This window comes from Phalaenopsis equestris, unplaced genomic scaffold (genome assembly GCF_001263595.1).
Source record: "Phalaenopsis equestris unplaced genomic scaffold, ASM126359v1 Scaffold000002, whole genome shotgun sequence".
In the NCBI taxonomy this organism is placed as follows: Eukaryota; Viridiplantae; Streptophyta; class Magnoliopsida; order Asparagales; family Orchidaceae; genus Phalaenopsis; species Phalaenopsis equestris.
This window is the reverse complement of record NW_018164444.1, coordinates 61,398,553-61,421,266: the sequence shown is the minus strand read 5'-3', so window position 1 is coordinate 61,421,266 and position 22,714 is coordinate 61,398,553. Positions and strand designations below refer to the sequence as shown.

The 22,714-nt window shown below is 39.3% G+C and overlaps 1 protein-coding gene across 5 annotated transcripts in view; it reads right to left on the bottom strand.

Moving 5' to 3' along the window:
• Window positions 1-22,714, bottom strand: part of LOC110030153 (E3 ubiquitin protein ligase RIN2-like) — a 65,287-nt gene that overhangs the window by 10,271 nt on the left and 32,302 nt on the right. For all 5 annotated transcript variants that reach the window (XM_020732766.1, XM_020732742.1, XM_020732771.1 and 2 more), the window contains exons 8-11: window positions 16,721-16,878; window positions 16,432-16,569; window positions 16,288-16,355; window positions 9,667-9,891 (exon numbers count right to left, since the gene is read on the bottom strand). In XM_020732766.1, coding sequence (XP_020588425.1) covers window positions 9,667-9,891; window positions 16,288-16,355; window positions 16,432-16,569; window positions 16,721-16,878 — 589 coding nt within the window. The remainder of the gene's footprint in view (window positions 1-9,666; window positions 9,892-16,287; window positions 16,356-16,431; window positions 16,570-16,720; window positions 16,879-22,714) is intronic.

Below are 22,714 nucleotides of genomic sequence, written 5' to 3'. Positions count from 1 at the left end.
CCTCGAGTACAAATATATATATTTGAGCCTAGCCCCAACCCGAGTGCTTGCGGCCCCCTCTTTTCGAACTTTTTCATGTTTCCTTGGAATTTTTGGACAAAGCACTCGTGGTCTTTTCTCTGGAATTTTCCGAGGTTTTGATAGTTTTATTTGAATTGTTACTCGTCAATTTTCTCGAGTTTTTTTTTTCTTCGTGGATTATTTATCAATTTTCTCGAGTTTTCCAGGCAATGTTTCTTTTGTTTATATAGTGAATACTAACTAGCTTAAAGGAGCAGCAGACCTCCCAAATATATAGGTTTGATTTACAATACAACATTTTATTTCACAGCATGTTATACCGTTCTCCCAGCATGTTATACTGTTCTTTTCATTTTACTATACATTCAACTGTTTTTTTTAATACTGCATGCTTTATTGTTTTGTTACACACTATACCTTAGTGTAGGAAAACCTAGTGATTACATATACCTTTAGGATTGACATCAAACCTAAAGTTGCTACGACGAAGAGCTTAGAGCGACCACCGTGGGCAGCGCGACGAGGAACAACTTCAAGTTGAATCTACAACATCAAAATAGATTCACATCAATAAACACTTTCTTTATTGTAAATAACACCCGTAGGATTTCAAGGTGGTTCGCCTAGCGCAGCGTAAACCCTCATAAATCACTTTTAGACTGTTGTACAACCCTGTTGTGCAATTATAAGTCCTAACACTTTAGGATCTCGAGGTTACTGTACAATACAGTGTAAATCCTCATATATTTTTAGGTTATTTGCACGATCAGATATTGTGCAAATATGCCATAAATTCTAAATAAATTGCATGATTCAAAATTAAATAATATCATTTCAAAAACATAAAGCCAGACATTAAGATAGTTGGGAAATCACCGGGGTTTCCTTGAATCTGTGATACCCCCTATTCTTCATTCCATTGGATTCTTTAAAAATAATTGTTCCTGTTTGAGCCACCCTCATTTGATTTTCCCATGTCCAATCTTGAAAACCTAAATTTTGAAATCTTGAAGGCAAAACCACTGATCTTAATCAAGAGTTTTCATAAGTGACCCCAGTCCTTTAAGGTGTAATTAACTATAAGAGTTTGCCTCTATAGAGAACTTGGGACTCAGGTAAAATAAACCCTATCTAATCCTTATATTAGGCAGGGGAACTTGTTGGCCTCATAAAAAGATATTTCGCAGACCAAACAGATCTCACAAATTCTTTAGTTTATGTGATTGAGTTCCTACTACAAATGATATGTTTATTCTTCGGGATAAGTGTATTACTTGTAGTATTGAACTCAATCATCCGAATTAATCAATATGTGAGACTCGTTTGGTCTCATCTATTTTAAAATTAAAATATCACTTTCAAAAAATCAAAAAGATTGTATTTATATTTAAATTATTTTCATATCTACAAAATTACATCCCTTTTTTAACAAAAATCATAAAGTTTTAAAGTTTTAAAATTAAAACGGCTGACATTCCCATTTAGCACAATATGAGCTAGAGCTGCATATCGATGTAGACTTTATGAAACAACTCCCGAGCAATTAAATCTACAATTTTGTCTCTTCCACTCGTCATACAAGGCAAGGCTCAATTCAATAAACAAATTGCTTTGTATAAACTAACTCTGGACTAAAAACTGTGGCATTCTAGGCAATTCTCAATAACAACAACTCGAGAGATGCCTCTTCTTCTTTGTAAGGACCTAAATTTCATTTTAGGATGTCCTTTCCCCCAAAGCTTCTAAGATGATTTCAAAATTGGGGGTCTTCATTCCAATCTGACAATCTGTTAGTAGCGTACACTACTGAGCTAAAATTAATAACCAAATGATCATATATGGTCTTTCAGAAGTAGCTCAAAAGCTTCTCAAATTTGATATGTTGGGCCTTCCTCAATAGGAGCAACTCAGGAAATAGGCTATATATCTGAAAATTCTGAAATTCACTTATTTGAGATTTTCTTGTCTTGACATCTCATGTCAGTCCTGCTGATACTCTCAATGCTTGCAAAAAGGTAGTTCGAAGCACCAAAATCTTATATACTTCATGAACGCTGATCACCTCGGACTCACTCCCTTACAAAACAACTACCGTTAACTCTGCTGGAATTTCTCTCGTGGGCTCGACTCGAATTACATGCATCTCCCTCATCAGTTAGCAGTTGGTACTCCTATTTTATGTCCTCACTTTCTTCAGTGTCTAATGAATCATCGTTCATTTCTTCATTTGTTCCTTATTTAGTGACAGATCGCTCTTGTTTGGGCAATCTGATGCATTGTGCCCAAAATTGTGGCACTCGACACAATTTCTGACTGGGGTAGATTTGAGAATACTGGTTGGCTTCACCTATTATCCACTCTACATTAGTTTCTTCTCATTCATGGTGAGCTTAAATGTTCCTCTGGGTGTACTCTGACTATGTCATCCTGGGATTAAACTCTGTTTATAAGATGTGGAGGTTATCCCGTGATGTTGCCTCTCCACTTTTGAAGCTAAAATCTAAACATCCTTTCTGTAATGAATTGGTAGGTACTGACACTATATTCCTTATTTCATCTTTAGACCATATAGTAATTTTACACTTCTCGTTTCAGTGTTGAAGAATCTTCATGTGCTCCCACAACAAAGATATTCTTTTTTTACTTGTTGGGGGTTAATTTCATCAGTTTGTTTGATGTGTGTCTTGATACTCAAAGTCATGTTCCACGGTCTAGATTCACTCAATGAATTCATCCAGACCCAATTGGCCATCAAAATATGGTAAATCCACCTATATTTTAGGTTTCTGACTTTTATAATATTTCAGACCAAATCTACGGGATTATAGTGCTTCATCTCTGGAATCTGCTAGGTGAACAGATTTGTTGCATTTTTTCAATCTGGCAAGTCATTGTTGTGGCAATGGGTGACCATTCCGATTGCCTCCTCCCGAAGATATTAAGCTTATAGTGTGGTTGGAGAATTTCTTACTGCATCACTTCCATGATAAGTGCTTGAAAATCTCTTTATGGATTTCTTGTAAGTAGCATTGTGTCATTTCCTACCGATTAGGTCCTCAACTAATGTCTCTTCGATGGCATGGTTAGAATTTGGGTTTGGTTAGATGGAAGGTGTGTGGGGTGATGTAAGGTATGAAAGGAAAATTATTGAGGTTCAATAGTGGAGGATTGAGGAAGTCTTAGGATATGATTAGGGTTAGGCTGGCTATGATACCAAATGAAATCAAAGTTAACCCAAACATGAATGGGAAAGTAGATATTATAACTGAAAACAAATATGTGATTAAAACCTCAAGAATTAATTGCTCTAAAAAACTTACACATTTCAATAACGCATTGGGCTTTTATAGAGCCATACAACATTTATAAATAAATCACTAAACCTAAACATCTCCTATATACAAATAGGACCTTAGATTGGATACAAATCTCAACACTCCCCTTCAAGGTAGGCAAAAGATGTCCACTAAGCCCATCTTGTCACACAACCTAGAAAAATCTAATGAGCTGAGTCTTTTGGTGAGGCAGTCAACCACTTGCTCTCCGGTGACTACATGACTTAGCTCCAGTAGTTCATTATTCAACTTTTCCTTGATGAAGAAACTATCAATCCCACATGGTTTGGTTCTATCCACCGGGTTGCTGGCGATGTTGATTGTTGACTTATTCCTGCACCACAATTTCATTTGTGCTCCTTGGTCCACCTTGAGCCCTACCAACAAGGATTTCAACCACATCATTTCAAGAACTCCTGAGGTCAGGGCCCTATACTATGCTTCTATTATTGACCTCACAACTACTGACTATTTCTTTCTCTTCCAAGAGACCAAGTTGCCCCTTATGAACATACAATATCTTGATATGGATCTTCTGTCATCCATACAACTCGCCCAGTCAAAGTCACAATAGCTCTTGCTTATATGTCCATTATTCCTGAAGATCAACCCCTTCCTTGATGTACATTTCAGATACCTCAGAATCAGATATACTGCATCCATGTGACTCATCCTCAGATCATGCATATAGCCTCTCACCACAATTATCACAAATGATATGTCGGGACGAGTGTGACTTAGATAGATGAGACGACCTACCAATCTCTAGCACCTCTCGTGATCAATGGGGGCTATCCTGTTTTTTATCTCAATTTTCCCTTATGATCAATTGGTAAACTACAGTCTTGCATCCCAACATGTTGGTCTCTGTGAGCAAGTCTAAAACATACTTCCTTTGAGATAGAACAATCCCCTCTGCTCCACGAGCCACCTCAATTCCGATGAAATATCTACACCGTTCTAGGCCCTTCACAACAAACTCTTTGCCTAAACTTGCCTTCAGTTGAACAATCTCTCTCATCATCCTCAGTGACAAACATAGCATACACATACACAGAAAGAATAGTAATGTGACTACCATATCGTCGAAAGAATATTGTGTGGTCGATATTGATCTGCTGATATCTCATGCCTACCATTGCTCCCCTGATCTTGTCAAACCAAGCCCGATGAGACTTCCAAATCATACAATGATTTTCTCAATCTACATGCTTTGCCCGCTGTTTGGTTTGTATCGAAGCTTAGGAGTATCTCCATGTGCACCTCCTCTAGCAGATCCCCATGAAGAAATGCATTCTTCACATCCAGTTGGTGTAACCTCCATCCACCATTCCTAGTTTTAGAGATCAGTGTCCTGACTGTGTTCATCTTTGTCACTGGCGCAAATGTCTAATCATACTCAATGTCATATGTCTAACTATATACTTTCGCAACCAATAGTGTTTTGTAGTGATTAATCTTTCCATTTGAGTTTTTCTTCACTATGAAGACTCATTTCCACCCTTTTTTTTTCTTGCTGGTAGCAACAAGGGCTCCCATGTCCTGTTCTTATCAAGAGCACCGAGTTCCTTTAGCATTGTAGCCTTCCACTTTGGATCCTCCTTAGCTAGTGTTTTGTAGTGATTAATCTTTCCATATGAGTTTTGCTTCACTATGAAGACCCATTTCCACCCTATTTTTTTCTTGCTGGTAGCAACACGGGCTCCCATGTCCTGTTCTTATCAAGAGCACCGCCTTCCACTTTGGATCCTCCTTAGCTACCTGCCCACACTTGGGTATAGAGAAGTGTCCAAAGATGCAATGAATGCTCCATGTAAAGGAAGTATGTTAAATTATGAAACAAACTGGGCAATGTCATGCAATTAATTAAAAAGTTCAAGAGAATAACTATCAGAAGAATAACCTACACTTCTGCGAGAGGTCCTCCTTAAATTCATGGGAGTGGGAAGATAAGAGAGAAATCATACCACCTGTAGAGTTAGGGTAGACCAGAATAAGGGATTGGTTGGCACGAGTGACACGACATGCATTGTTACTTCATTGTCTTTTTCTCCTTGTATACACCCTCAGCTCCCTTTGAGCTTGAGTCTCACCACCTTTGAGCTCATTTTCTTAATTTTCCGACTCTTCCTCAGTCAATCCTTCCCAAACAACGGGAGAATGCGTTGTTCTCACCTGTACTAATCTCTCACCATCATTACTCTCCCCCCCCCTCTCACCTCATACCTCCATTATCAGACGAGTCACCAAAAAGTGAGGTCACCTCCAAGGTGTAGTATGGTTCAAATTCTCTAAAGGTCACATCCATACTCACAAACATTTTATTCTCTATTAGGCTCCAACAAATATACTCTATCTGAGTGACAGAATAACCCACAAAAATATAATTCACAGCTCTGGGATCCAGCTTCCCTATTGATGGTCTATAATCCTTTTCACAAAACATACACCAACAAATGCATTCAATGGAAAGATCCGGTCATTACCTACTTTCAACAAGTCACAAGGAAATCGCCACTCCAATACTCCCCACATGTGCTTTGGGACATTCATCAAGATCATGCTTCTGGCTACCTCTAGGTTTCTATTCCTCCTCTCTGCTACTTCGTTTTGTGTCAGTGTGTATGGATAAGTGGTTTCATGTTATATCCCTTGGGCTGACAGATACTCCCTAAACGTCTTGTTGGTATACTTTGTCCTGTTATAAGACCACAATAGCTTCATTGTTGCATTGTATTGAGTCTGAATCGCCCTGTGAAAGCCTTTAAAGCAAGCAAGCAAGCATATCATTTTTATTTCTCATCAGATATAACCAAGTAACACGACAAAAACAATAAATAAAAGTCACAAAATATCAATAGTTATTCATCAAAGTTATAGAATAAAGTTCTCATACATCTGAGCATACCAAATCAAAAACAAAAGAACTCTTACCATAATGAACAAAAGAGCTCCTAGTGTGCTTACCCAACTCAGAGGCATCACACAAGTTTCTATTCATTTTTCTTTTCATACAAAGACATATATAAATGACTCGACAGACTAAATGAAGAGTGTCTCATGTGTCTGTGATGTAGCAGCAACACATTCTCCACACTACTCTCAGATCCTCCTTCAGTACTCTCTACCATTGATGTTAAGGCTAAGTTCATCCCCTCTTTATCAATGTACCAGAGTCCACTATGTCATATGTCAGTCTCAAGTCTTTGGTCAGGCTCCTCCTGAAAGATCACCTTAGGAATATTAAATAAAACAATAAGTTTTAGTTGAAGCATAATGGCGCTAATAAATAAAAAGATTCACTGAAAAGGAAGGTGCATGCAGAACATTGGAAATAGTCATAGAATTGGTACATCTCATTGTACCCTTACCAATCACAGGCTGTGTTGTACTATCAGCGATCTACATGCCCTCTGGAACTATTAGGTAAGTATATGAAGAGAACTCACTAGTAGTGCCTATCACATGTCTAGACGCACTAGAATCTACTATCAATTATGGTAATTTTGCAGTGGATATAGAGGCAAGAGCATGTATATCACGAGTACATTTAGATAAGTGGGCATAAGTAACAGTATTCCCCTTGGATGAAGATAAGTTGGATGCATCATCAATCACATCACTTGTTGCACTCCGCTTCCACTTCAGCATCTCTAAGAGTTCATAATCTTCATCGGATCCGTCTCTCCCTCGTTCCCTGCTACCATCTGATTCACCTAGTGGCCCCTCTTTCACCCCTTTGGCCCCCACGATTATGAACACAACCTCTAGACTCTCCAGGTCCACCTGTCTCTTTTTCCTTAGGTGGCTTTCGACAAGCTTTGCTCATGTGTCCCACTTCTCCACAATTGTAGCATCTACGGGTCTCGACCTAGGCATTTATCATTCTTAAGCTCGAGGTAGCCAAAGCAGATCATAAACAAGAAGTCCACTCGACTCAGAGTGTAGCCTCATGCGACTCTCCTCCTGCAACATCTTGGCAATGGCCTCATCCGGTGAAGGAATCGTTGTCTGGGCTAAGAGCACTGGTCTGCTCTAATCAAAGGTCGGGTTCAAATGAGCCAGAAATTGCATAATCTTCAGCTTTGCAAAGATCTCCCCTTTATTGCACCCTGGATCACCACAACTTGACGTAGGTGAGAAGTGATCACGATCTTGTCACAACCGCTCCAGTTCTATAAAGTGCTCCTGAATCAATCTATCACCCTGTACCACTTTCCCCATGCCACACTGAATCTGGAACACCCTCATGTAGTTCTTAGTCCCAGCATAGGTTCACTTCAACTTTGCCCAGATGTCATTCATCTTTCGAATGTCATACACTGATGTGGCAATCAGTGGAACCATCGAGTTTAGTAGCCAAGTGTAAATCAATGAATGTGTGACATCCACTCATCCACCTAAGCAATGTCACTCTTTGACTCGACTCCCATCAGGTATCCTTCTAGTCTCTTCCCTTCTAGAACAGCATTGATCTGACGCGACCAACTCAAATGCATGGTCGATCCATCAAGTTTTAGATCTGCGAGAATGAGATTTAATTTCACCTGCGTCAGAGCACGTGCTGAGGTAATGGCACCTATCGAGATGCTAGATCCCTATATGAGCCTAAAAAAGATCTATCTTTCCCAGAAGATCCAATCATTTACTTCCAATATTATCTGTATCCTGACATCCATACTCTCAAGAATAAATCTACAGCACACAGAATGCACACAGACTTCCTTCCTGACTCCCGAACCCCAATTCCTTGAGAAGGCAACCATGAGACTGCTGCACACGAAATACCACAAAAAACGAAGCCCTGTTCGGTCCTTCCTCTCTCAACAAAATTTTGCAAAAGCCCTTCGTGATAGAACCATAGGAGAAGCTTTGTTCCTTCCGAGAAAGTCGCAATCAGAGCTACTGGGAAATCCTTCTGTCGTGATCCCGTCTGCGGCGAGCTATCTTGTCTGTCGCGATCCCGCATGTCGCCAGCAATCTTGTCTACCGCAATCCCGTTTGTGCCTTCCTACTGAGCGGTAATCCCCTTTTTGCCTTCCTAGCGAGCTCTATCGCGGCTGCTTCATGAAGGAAAGGAAGATCAATTTGCATCAACGACGAGGTCGGGTGGCTACTAGAGTTAGGGCTCCGATACCATCAAGAATTAATTTCTCTAAAAAACTTACCCATTTCATTTTAATGCATGTGGCTTATATAGAGGCTTACAACATTTACAAATAAACCCCTAAACCTAAACATCTCCTATTTATAAATAGGACCTTAAATTAGATACAAATCTCAACAAAACCAAAGACACTTGAAACAGAAAACAACAATAGACATGACACAGATGCCCCAAGGGGTTGATCCAAGGGTGGTGGTGGTTGGTTAAGTGGAGTGGATGGTGTAATAAAGGCCAAAATGGTGGTAGGAGTGTCAATAGGTGGTAATAACAACAACATGGGCATGGCAGCAAGCCCGGGCGGCTGGACAGCGGAATCACAACGATAAAACAGGTAGTTACTGTTTGGAGGTGATAGCAAGGTTGGCGCAGGTTTGGGAGGCAACGACAGTGCAAAGAAAAGGAAGGAGGGTTGATTTTGGAAGGCGGCAGCTGGTTCGCAGAAAGCTGGTAGGTAGATTCATTGGCGGTTGGATGGCAGGCAGCAGTAAGGTGAAAGGTGGCTGGGAAGGTTGCAGTAAGGCGTGGGGGCTGCAGGAACAACACAGGCCCTGCTCTTCTAGGCAGCTGCAATAGGCACGGCCATAGCAGCAGCGAAGGGAAGGTTGGGGAGAAAGGGAAAGTCGACGATGGTCACTGCCTCAAAATAAGATACAGCCAGAGCACCACTTGCCTTTAGACACAACCCTATAAGAGGAAACCGGAGATACTGACTGTTGTTCTGACAAAAGATAACAAAAAATGAGAATCCAAATTCTAATACAAAACATATGTAGGAAAGGACTAGAAAGGAAGAAAGGAACGAAAAAAAGGAAACATGCTAAAAATTGGAAAAGAATTGAAAGAGGAGCAGTTTAGTTCGGCTCCAAACCATTCAAGCAACCCGGATGCCACGCCTGTTCCAGGTTGCCGGCCCGCATCACATTGTAAACCAAACAAATAACTAAATTAAATTCTAGGTGAGGTCACGCAAAACAATCAAACAAACATCAATGAAACTCATCCAAAAGTAAGCCCCAATCACTTCCAAAAACTTGAATCAAAACTAATCAGCAACAAAAAGCTTGGAATTGACACTTAAATTGTTAAACAAAAAACTTGTAATAAAGAAAAGTAATTGGATTATACTAAGAAATAATACTAAACCTCCACATTGTATCAGAAAAATTCTGTTGCTGGTTGGGAAATGGAGAAGCAGGTGATGCATGAGCTAATATTCTTCTATGGTCATCCCTCAAATTAGTATGTTCAGTAATTTGCCCATCAATTGGGATTTGCTGATCAATGGAATTTGTTCGATCCTGAGTCAAAGTAAACAAAGGTCTCCGGCAAGTAGGACAGGAATACACCTCAGTCAAGCCTTGATCCAGCCTACCAAACACATGCCATAATATCGCAAATTGAGACAGTTCAGCAACGAAGGAGCGACATAATTTCAAATGAATATAGATAACATTGCAAAAAAAATTACTCTTATAAAATATGGGAATGCAATTAAAGCATAGAGGCACCAGCAAAATTAACTATGTTTTACATGATGTAACATGAATCCATAATAACTTCCCTATCATATATATATGTAATTGCACAAGTTCTAAGTTTGGTAGTGACAGATAAAGTGATCACCAGAAGAAACAACCAACGGATCTATTGAACTTTGCTAATTGATCAGTTTTATGGTGATAACTAACTAATACAGAGGGATGCAGCAGAAGATTGGTGAGCCTTAAATAGTTGAGGAGAGAAGAAGAAATCTGGGAAGCCAACCAACGAGAGAAACCAAGCACAGCCAAAAAGAAGCCATAGACCTTAATCTGGGAAGCCACCATGAAAAGCATCATTTTTATTAATAATCATAATTTCATAATTTGATTATTGCATGACCCAGAGACCTTATTGGAGAAAATCCTAGAATATGAGACAAACTAATTAAATTTATTCTAAATTGATAAATAATCATTTTATCCATTAAAACTAAAATAGAACTAAAAAAAAGAACAGATAAAACAAATCGAAAGATTATTTAACTAAATTCATGTTTCTCCTATATCATTCCTCCAAGGGTGGACAGAACTTCACTCTAGAGAGTTCAATTATTGCAGAGCAAAAGCTAAGGAGACCTATATTGCGTTGCCAAGATATTGAAATTCATTCAGTTCAGAAAACATCCGAAAGAAGAAAATATGTTTACTTTCCCATATTGAAAAAGAAGTAGGAGAAAAACAATGCCATCTGTAATGCATCCATTGAAAATAACAATAAGACTCTTCGAAAATTCAAGCTTCACTAGTAAAGTGGTCTTTTTTCAAGAATTATTGCATTAAATTGTATTAACTTTGAAAAAGGTATTTTAAAGGTGAACCGTTGGAAGGAGATCTATATACATTAATTTTATTTTGCTATTCTTTTCTCCCACATGGCTAGGTTTAAAGTTTAGGCTTTCATTTAAAGGATTTTGTTAGAGTTAGAGTTTTTATTGAGCAAAGAGGATTCAACTTACTTCTCTGAGAGAATGGTTTGGAGCTTCGCGTAGGGTATGAGGAGTAAATTTAAGAGGGACGAAGCGTCAGGTAGAGGGAGAGAAATGAGAAAGTTGGGTTAGAGGCATCAAGTAGAGACAGGTTAGGGGTGGTTTTTAATGTTCATTAATAGAGAAAATAGAGTTAAATGAGAAAGTGATAAAAAAACATTCTTTCCCCATTTTCAGTTCGAGATAGAAAAGGAGATGAAAATAATACTGAGAGAGAATAGAGGGAATTTACGGCATCACAGAAGTGTAATATAGAAAAACTAAGGGAGAGATAAGAGAACAAAGGATTTCAGATCCTTCATGCGATGAAGAAAAAAAGAATTATAAGAAAAAAGATACTCGACAGAAAGAGAAGGGGAGTTTGGCTGCTTCCACAATAAGTAAAGTAGAATAAAATTGGTAGGATGGGGTACTACCGAATTTAACCCAAATCATACTAGGAAAGATAATATTATTACTGGAAGCAAATACACGGTGACAATCATAAACACTTGAAAGAGAAAATACAATAAACACGGCGCGAACACACACTAAGGCTTGAATCATGGGAAGTGTAGGTCGGCTAGGTGGTTGGGGAGCGAAGGTAGGTGACTGAAATGGAATAGGAGGTTGGGACGAACAAAGGAGGGGCAGAAACCACGTTGGTAGCGAAGTGGAGGGCTTGGACAGCAAGGGCAGCAAGTGGGGTGCCGAGTGGAGTGGCGAGGCTGGAACAACCAGGGGCAGCGGGAAAACAATAAGTTTATTGTTTTCCAGATGACAGTAGCGAAGGGAAGAAATGGGTGGATTGCAGGACAGCAAGGGATGGCTGTCCGAGGTGGGGGCAACGAGCAAGAAGGGTTAGTATGGGAAGACTGTAGTAAAAACAACAAAAGCTATTGTCCTGAGAACGGCTATAGCAGAGAAGGACGACGTGGGGCGACAAGGTTCAATGAGAAAGATAAATCACCATCTCAAGAGCGAGATACAGTCAAAACACCACTTGACCCTTAAATACAACCCTAGAAGGAAAAAAAATGACACTGGTTACTTTACTGACAGAAACATTAGCCAAAAGCTAACCTAAAACGCAAGAAATAACATATAAATAGTCTTAGGGTTAAATAGTCTTAGGGTAAAAATAAGTGGGCCCGCTCCAAATAGGAAGGAAATCCACATGAAGGAATGGTCGACCAGGCCTCCTAGACCCATCCAAGCTGTCCTCACTCACAGCAGTTTAGGGCACTGTAGCAGCGTTGTATCAATGGTCACAAAAAAATGCTTCCTAATTGCTCTCGTGTCAATCTCCCTAGGTTGGGAGTTGAAGCATTTGTCTCGTCATGGTAGTCAGGTCAACCTTATTGAAAGTAGTGAAAATATTGCAAGCTCATATAGGCTTTTTCATTCTAAAGCACATTTTGATAGCATAAGTATCCATCCACTTTTGGCACAACTTGAGTTAGAGCTGCATAATGACAAATTTTCACGAGCCCAATCTTGAGCAATTAAATCTATAATCTACTTCTTTCAATCCTCATACTCGGCTGAATCTATCTGATAAACAAGTATGTGAAGAGAAATCAAATCTAGGATAACATTTGTGGGAGGCAGCACCACTCTCACTAGCAACAACTTAGGAGAGATATCTTCTTCTCTGATAGGACCTGGATCACATTGGAGAATTTTCTTCCCCATTAAGCTCCTAACACAATTTTCAAAGCTGTGGTTCATCCTTCATGCCTGGACATTTAATGGTGGGTACACTACTGAACTGAATTTAACATCTAAATAACTCCATGTAATCTTCCCGAAATGACATTAAAAGATTCTCATTTCTAACATGTTGGACCTCCCTCAGTAGGTACAACTCGGGAAGGAGTCTATCTATTTGAAAAGTCTGATTTTTTCTTATCTGAGATTGTCATGTCGGGTGTTCGATATTGATTCCTAGGACTTGGGACCATCTTGGACCACCAATGTAAATTCTATTGGAGTCTCCCTTGTGCCCTCAACTGGAGCAATGTGCTTTTCTTCCTTATCCATTGGAATTTGATCTTCCTCCTTTGTGTGTTGACTGTGTTGTTGTCCATTTCTTCAAACACTCCCTGCTCAGTGAAATATATCATCCCCTAGGTTGTGCATTTTGCTTAAATATGCCCAAATCCATAGCCCTTAAAACACTTCCTGACTAGGATAGATTTGGGAATGCGGATTGGTGCCCTTTGTTCTTCACTGTGAATTGGTGTCTCCTCAAGCGGAGTTAGCTTGGATGTTCCCCTATATGTACTCTGGATGTAAGGTCTTAGGATTGAATCTTGTCTGTAAGATGTGGTGGTCTACCGGTGACGTGGTGTCTCTACTTTTGAAGTCGGGGTCTAAACATCTGGTATGTAATGAGCTAGTAGGAGCTGACACTGCAGCTCTCATTTCATCTTGGACGAGGTTATGATATTGTCTTTTCCCTCACACTGGTGTAGGTGCTTCAGATTTTGACACCAAAATAATGCACTTTTCTTTAGCTTGCTGGCAACTAGTTTTACCATTCCGTCTGGTGGTACGTCATGACAGTTAAAGACATATTCTAAGATTTAGAGCTACTCGATGAACTCGTCTGGATACATGTGATATGGAAAATCCACCTTTACGTCAAAATTCTGACTTCTCTGATATTTTAGGTCACAATTTCTAAGTTGAGGTTTTTTATCCCTAAGATTCGCATGTGGAAGAGATTCACTCCATTCCTTCAATCTAGCAAGTCGCCCTTGTGGCTAACGGTGACCCATCCAATTTGCCTCCTCTCGACAGTGGCAAACCTTTGTTATAATTGGCAGATTTCTCGCTCCATATCCTCTCTAAAAATCTCATGGATGTCTCTTTATGAATCTCATAAACGACATCGTCTCATTTCCCCTCGATCAGGCCTCCGACGATTATCTCTTTAGCGACATGGCAAAGTTTTGGGTTTAGTGGGTAGGTGGAGGAAGGTAAAGGTGTTGTAGGGTGAGAAAGAAAAGTTTTATGTGGAGATAGGTTTGAGGTATGACGGATGCTAGAAATCCAAGGATAGAACAAGGGTTAGAGTACCTATGATACCAAATGATACCAGAGTTAATCCAAACCATATTAGAAAAACAAATATTATTACTGGAAGCAAATAAACAATTACAATAAACACATTTCAAAGGAAAAATATAACAAACACGACGCAGGCTCACACTAGGGCTCGACCCATGGATGGTGGAGGCCGGCTAGGTGATTCGGGAGCGAAGTAGGTGGCAAAAATGGGTATAGGTATGAAGTTGGGACGGGCTGGCAGAGATGTGGAGGGCTGGGATAGCAAGGGCAGCGAGTGGGGTGGCAAGCAGAGCGTCAAGGCACGGGTATGAAGTTGGGACAACCAAAGGTGGGGCTGGCAGAGATGTGGAGGGCTGGGATAGCAAGTGCAGCGAGTGGGGTGGCAAGCAGAGCGTCAAGGCACGGTAAAAAATGCTGGAACAGCCAGAGGATAGCAGAAAAACATCAAGTTTACTATTTTCCGGATGACTACATTGAAGGGCCAAAGCGGGAGAGAAGGGGGGGTGCTGCAGGACAGCAAGGGGCAGCTGTTCGAGGTAGGGGCAACGAGCAAGAAGGGCTGCAATGAGAAGACTGTGGTGAAAAATAGCAAAAGTTGTCGTCAAGTGGGCAGCTGTAGCAGGGAAGGACGTGGAGTGGTGGGGTGTAATGGAGGAAAGATAAACCATCACCTCGGGAGCGAGATGCAGTCGGAGCACCACTTAACACCAACGATTGTCCTGAAAAAAGTATGATCCAAAAACTAATCTTAAACACAAGAAAAAACATATAAATAGTCTTAGGGTAAAGATGAGTGGGCTCCGCTCTAAATAGGAGGGAAATTCACGTGAAAGAATGGCCGACATGCCCTCCTGGATCAGTCCAAGACGCCCTCGTTCGCGGGAGTTTGCCGCACTGTAGCAGCGTTGTAGCAATGGTTGCAAAAAAAATGCCTCCCGGTTGCTCCTGCGTCATGGGGCCAACCAATGCATGGGGAGTTTTGCAAAATTTTGACTTAAGTTCGAGGATTTTTTGTTCTAACAATTTGAGAAGAATATTGAGAACAAAATGCATCCATTATAGTGTTCAAGATTTTAAAAGCAAAAAAAACCAGATGCACATATCGTTTAGAAAATAATAAAATTCCATAGATTCCTTGAAACCATTCCTCAACATAACACTAATCAGTATTATCGATAATGATGATTCCCAAACAAAGTTGGACTCTGATGCCACTCCATGTAAAGAGATGTGGAAAGATTGAGAAAAGCTTCAATAGTTGAAGAGTTAAAAAGAGGAAAGAACCTAACACAGCATAAAAGAATGAAGTTGTTGTACAAAAGTATCATATAACTCAATAATTATAATCTTATAGTCTGGTTATTATGACCTTTAATTTCTAGTTAAGAAGATCCTACACAATAAAACTGAAAATCTCATACTAAATCTCTCAAATGATCATATTTCCATTATAATTAAAATAAAGGATTAGAAAAATGAATAAAAAAAAAAAAACCGATGAAATTCAACTAAAATTCAAGCATGGCCTACATCACTAAAGCTAGATAACTCAAGTGAAGATAATTAGAAAAATAAATAAAAAAAAAACGATGAAATTCAACTAAAATTCAAGCATGACCTACATCACTAAAGCTAGATAACTCAAGTGAAGATGAGGTAACTAGTGACAATCCCACGAAGTAGCCAAGCCAACCACAATTTAAGCAAGCAGGTCACATTTTACACAGATGATTTTGGCACCAGTAATAACTTTCTGACCTCGAAATGCAAAATCAACGCAATTTTGGCCAAAAAAACATATGCAAAAAAAAATTTGACACTCCTAGTTATATCAAAAAACAGCCATTGAATCATTTATGGCTCAGCTAAACTCGAGCAACAAAATAATGTTTGTAAACCAAGATAGGCTGACCACAAATTATAATTATATAATTTAATTAACACAAAAAAAATGATCATATCTTGCAGATGAATGCATTTGTGTTGCTGGCTTCTCCTTAAGTCATTTCAGTTCATTAAAGAAAAAAATATGAATAGAGTAGCACAAATAAATAGTAAACTGGATGATTTAAACCTAGCTTAAAGTTCAGCTAAAGACAACAGAAGACAATAAAAGCTTTTGAGTTTCAGAAATCATATTTGATGTCTAACAAGAAGCAACGTGCACAAGAAACATAACATACCAGGATCTTAAGCACGCAAGATGAAAGAGATGATTGCAGGGTAGCTTTTTAGCCCTGGCCATTGGTCCCTACAATTTATCAGATCAATTAATCCAGAAGGAAATCGATAAGATAAATCTGGAAATATATGGATGAAATACTTACTCTACAAATTGCACACTCATCATTAAATTCAGAGAGCTCTTCAGTTGTAGCGTCAGGAAGGGATCCGTCTAGGGAATTTAATGCCTTCTTCAACTTGATAAATCCTTTCACCCGCTTAACCAATGCACTTAAAATAGCCTGTTAAATTATTTATAGAAATTTACAGTCAAAAGGATATTCCTTTTTTTTGGGGGGGGTGGGGGCGATTCCAAACAAGTATTATATATATGCGGTCAAAGAATGGGACAAGTAAATGAAATAATTTTAAAAATCAAAGTATAATATTTACACGCAGGTTCAAGAAAAGAATAGCATCCACAAGGTGAAATGCCATGCCATGAAGCCACCATATTATCACGTAATGACCTACTCCCATCAATAAAGCCATCACGTCTAAAAGAAAACCACAATTTCGTATAAGTTGTCCTTTCAACTCTGTCAAAGATCCTGCAGCAAAAGTTTTTACCTGACAAATTATAGCAGCTGAAATTTCTATTAATTAAAACTTGGGAAATGACAATATTTTCTGCACGATAGCATTATAACGGAAAAAAAAAGCACATAAGAAAACGTAGCAAAAATTTACTACATTTTTACAATATCAAAAGGTTATAACAGACAACAAAATTATAGTTAAGCCATTCAGCTTCCGAAGCTAATATTTTTTAAAGCACATAAAAAATAAGTTTACAAACTTCAAATGAAAGAAATAAAAGAAGTAATTTCACTCTGAATGCAACAAAACAATCTATGACGATCTCTCATGTCTGCTTTGTATGGATGTCTATCAGAGTTATATACCCCAGAATTATTTGAAAAAGTAACGTAAGTCTTAAGTTTTTTCCTATCATAGCCAACTAGCCAAGCCATGACATTACTAGTTTAATGTTCGATAAAAATGATGACATTAGAGACTAGTCCTAATATTAGACCATAACCATAACTATTTATATCTGTATCAAATGTGGGATTCTATTTATAAATAAAAGAAGCCTGGAGATCTATTTGTAAATGTTGTATGGCTCGATATAAGCCAAAATATTAATGAAATGATGAAGTTTAATTGCAAAATCATTCCTACTTGGTATCAGAGCCCTAACCTACCGCCTCTAGCTTGATCTAGACTTCTTCGGCGTCGTCTTCTCCGCGACCAGTAGGATCGGAATCATCTTTTCAGTTGTGAGCTGGGAACGCGAACGACAAACGAACAATGATTAGTAGGATTGTCATCATCCTTGCAGTTGTGAGCTAGGACTGCAAATGAAAAGCGAAGCGGGATCGCAAACGAGCTGGGAGTTGGGATCGCAAAGCAACTGTGACCACAACTCGCTCTGGGAAGGCAACGAGAGGATCGCGGCTCGCTAGAAAGGATCGTGGCTCGCTAGAAAGGATCGCGGCAGAGAATCCTCGCGATACAGTTGTTGGGAAGGCAACTATGGGATCGCAGATTGAGGCTTGACGTTGTAGAGACAAAGCGAATGGGAAAACAACAATGCGGCTTCAATGTGAGGAGGATGCAGCGAAGCAAGCTGTTCGAACGTCTTTTGTTTGAGCATGAGGGTTACTGCTCGATACAATGAAGACGAAGCGAAATGAAAAACATTAAGCCTTCAGTGTGAGGAGAAAGCAGTGGAGAAGGGGCTTTGTGCGGTGTTTCTGTGCGATTCCAACAGAAGAGCGGCGAACAGCTTGAACTGTCAGAGTGAATAGAAATGTGCAATCGATTTTGTGTGGCGTGCGATTGACAGAGTCATGTGAGGGAAGCAGACAAAGCTGGTTGGATTGTGTCGTAAGAGACAACGACTACTGCTTCGGTCAGAAGAGTTAAAGAAGGGGTGTGAGACATCTGTGGCTCTAGGGTCGTGCGAAAAAATTTGTGAAAACAGGGAAGAACGACGAGGAATTGACTGCAACGAGCTCAGGCATGACAAGTAATCAGAGGGTGACCCACAGGTTCTACAACTGTGGACAAGTGCGACACCTGAGCAAGGCTTGTCCAAAGCCACCCAAGGAGAGAGAAGTGTGGATGTGGATCGTCTATAGGGGGCTACCGGGCAAATCTAATGGTAGCAAAGAACGAGGGAAAGACAAGGGTGGTCTTTATCGATGAGGATCGCAAGTTTTTGGAGATGTTAAAGAGAAAGCAGAGAGCGGCATGTGATGTCACTGAGAATATATCCACCTTATCGTTCTCCAAGTAAAACACTACTAGTTATGCTCACTCAGCCAAAGGTGCTCGAGATATACATATTCTTGCCTCTATATCCACCCCAAGTTCACCATAATGGATAGTAGATTCTGGTGCATCTTAGTATGTAACAGGTGTCTCTAGTGAATTCTGTTCCTATATCCACCTAACAGTTCTAGAAAGCATCTAGACCGCTGATGGGACGACACAGCCTGTGATTGGTATGTGTACACTGAGGTGTACCAATTCTATGAATTTGTCTGATGTTTTGCATGCTCTTTCCTTTCTAGTAAACCTTTTATCCATTACTTCTATTATACTAACTAAAATGTGTTGCTTCATTTGATATTCCAAAATTAATTGTCAAGAGAATGGGACTGGCCGGAAATTTAGGACGGCCACGTGGCATAATGGACTCTGGTACTTATAGACAGAGAAGGATGGACTAAACCTTGACATCAATGGTTGAGAATGCTGGAGCGGGAGTATTTGAGGGGAGTGTGGAGGATGTATTGTTGCTACATCAAAGGCGCATAAGACACTCTTTGTTTGGCCTATTGAGTTGTTTGTAACCATCATTGTATGAAAAGACAAATAAAAAAAAATTTCTGCGTGATGCTTGTAAGTTTGCCAGGCCAGGAGCTCTTATGTTAGTTCTGGTAAAAAGAGTTCATATATTTTTGATTTTGTGCATTCAGATGTATGGGGATCTTATTCTACAACTTCGATGAATGGTTATAGATATTTTGTGACTTTCATTGATTGTTTTGCTCACGTTATTTGGTTATAGCTGATTAGAAATAAAAGTGAAGTTCTTGCCTGCTTTAAAGACTTTCACAGGGCGATTCAGACTCAATACAGTATTCTAGTGATGGTATTGGGGTTTGATAATGTAACAGAGTATACTAACAAAATGTTTGGGAAAACTTGTCAGTCGAAAGGATACATTATCGAACATATTCATACACACCGACAAAAAACGAAATGGCCGAAAGGAAGAATAGACATCTTCTAGAAGTAGCTCAAAATATGATGATCACGATGAATGTCTCAAAGCACTTGTGCGGACAAATAGTTTTGATAGCAACTCAATTGATCAACAGAATGCCCTCGAGAGTGTTGGATTGGAAGTCTCCTTGTCAAATGTTGAAAGAAAATAATAGAATAATAGTAGAATCCTTCCATTTGTTGGATTGGAAGTCTCCTTGTCAAATGTTGAAAGAAAATAATAGTAGAATCCTTCCATTGAAGTTATGTAGATGTATATGCTTTGTGAAAAAAACACAGTCAATTGTAGAGAAATTGAATCTCAGAATTGTGAAATGTGTGTTTGCGGGGCATTTTGCTACTCGGAAGAGTAGTGACGTATGATGTATCATTCAGAGAGTTTGAACCATACTACTCTTTGGAGGTGGATTCACCCTTTGGTGACTCAACAACCACTGAAGATAAGAGGCAAGAGAGTCTGTAGTAGTAGTAGTAATGGAGTGGTGTAAGTGGGAGAAATACCATGTCCTGTGAAGTGGGATGAATCAACAGAGGAGATAAAAATCGAGAAGATTAACCCCAGTGATGGTGGGATTTAGATTGAAGGTGAGCTAAGGTTGTATATGCGAAGGAAGAAGCAAATTGAGGGAACAGATCTTGCAATGCCAACAAGTCCCTTGTCTTGGTCTTCCTCAACTCTTGCTACACTTACACCATCCACCTTTGATTCAAAACTCCCAGGTGAAATCATTCGTCCTCCATCTAATCCTACCCCCCCAAAGTTAAGAAGGATCTCCCGCAGCTATATGGGACATACTCCTAATCGTTTTGAGTGGGAACTTGACATTGAAAACTTTGTTTCTTCTTCTAACAATTCACCTATAAATGAAGCATTTATTGCATCAATAAACGTTTGTTTGTGTCGTTTTATGTCTTGCACTATTATTTCTGTTTGAGTCATGATGTAATCTTATTTTAATGTTAATGAAAGATTGTTTTTGGTGTTTCTACTGTTTCACCTACTAGTTCTAGTATCAATATATTTCATATTATGAATAAACTTACTGGTTGGAATCAAATTGCAATTCAATTATAGAATATATAAAATGGATGAAAGAGTAATATCCTGAAATAAATTCACATCTTCTTTCCCAGCAATATTTGAGTGTGATCCATCTAAAAGTCTTCCTGATCTAGATGTAGAACCTCTTGATATTGTACTAGAGCATTGATATCTCCAATCATACGTTCAAAGGCTCCTAAAATTTATGATCCAATTTATGAAGCTCCCATTACTAACAAGATGGGAGAATCATATATTATCTTGATGTGTCACGAGGATTGTGGGTTGCTTTGAATTGCTTCCAAGGAGTTTCTTCAATACTTGAAGATGTTCCTTGTACATAGTTCAACTGATCCTTCGGATGTGGTAGCAACATTAACTTTTTTCTCTTGATCTTTCATTCCCCGTCCATATTTCCAGTCAGCAAGCTTTACATGAAAGTTCCAACATTTATCTTTGATATGCCCAATTTTCTTGCAATAATCACATGTGGGATGGTCCTTCTTCTGTTTTGAGTCATTGGAGGAGTTATGGGTGTACAAGGCTGAACGTTTAGTAGAATGTTAAATACTTGGTGAACCCCCATTTACGATCAACATCAGCTTCTTCCTGCTCTCTGCTCCCTTGACCTCAATAATGGCTTCACAGGGGGATGAAAGAGGCTTTATTCTTATGATCCTCTCTCTCATCTAATTCATGAGCTAGTCCTACTAGAAATTTAATGGTGATCCTCCCTCTCATCTCATCTAATTCATTAGCTAGTCCTACTAGAAATTTAATGGTTATCTTTTTCTCGGTGATAGATTTAAACTTCAAGGCATCATGTGGACATTTTCATCACGTGTCTTAAACATATCTAATTATAACTAATTACTTTATCAGTGTTGAATTATTAGGTGACACTTAACTCTCCTTGAAGATGATCAAGAAGTTTGGATTCGATCCCAAAGAACTCTGCAATGTTCTCACTCCCAAATTTCTTTGGCAAGTTTGCATATAGCAAAAAATTCTCTCTCACTTTAGTTGTCATTGAGTTGACTAAACATGACATAAACATATGGTTTCAATTCTTCAACGTGCGATGGTTGGGGTCAGTGATCTCAGAAACCGTGCCCTTTCCCGTGAGATGTTCATTTTTGCCTTTACCACAAATGCACATAAACATGAATTGGGGCCATGAAAGATAGTTATAATCATTGAGTTTATGATTTGTGATAAAGTTAGAGAGTTTAGGAGTTGACTGGACAGAATCCTTGGTCTCTGACTCGGGATTTACCTCTGGAGTACAACTTGTCGTCTTCATCCCATACTTTATCATTCTCCCTAAGCATATTTAGGGTTGCTTCAGTTGTCACAGCTTCTGTTGCTTCTGCTAAAGGATGTTTCTACCGAAGGAGAAAAGCCTGCAGCAAAAGGATATCATGTTGCGGGGAGAATTTGGCGGTAAAGGGGCCTACATCAAGGAGATCTTCTACTGCAGGGAAAAACATACGGGCCTATAGGGAGAAAATCCGGCTGAAGAAGTTTCGATTACCCTGCAGAGAAGGAGGTCTGGTGTGGGAAGAAGGTCTGGTGTTGGAAGAAGGTCTGGTGCTGGAAGAAGGTCTAGTGCTGGAAGAAGGACTGGCACTAGCAAGAGGGGATTTCGACTCTGGTAGGAAGAGATCGTGTTGTAAGGTTGTTTGGCTATGGCAGGAAAGAATTACAACTTCGGCAGGAAGGGAGTCGACCACTGGAAAGATTTCTAACCCTAGCAGGAAGGAGTTCCGGTGTTGAGGAATTTCAGCAGCTCTGGAAGGAGGTACGACTGTTAGGATAGCATTCTATGTCTCTAATATGTTACTTTGGGAGGAAAATTTCTTAATCCACTATTCACAAATTGGGTACATATATATAAGAAAACCAATTCCTCTTTATTTACAAACTTATCAAATATATCTAACCTATATGAGGAAAGCAAATAATCCTGAAATTAAAAAATTGAATAACACAAAATCAAAATGGAATAAACTAATCAAAGGTTTCCTAAGTTGTCCCGATCAAAT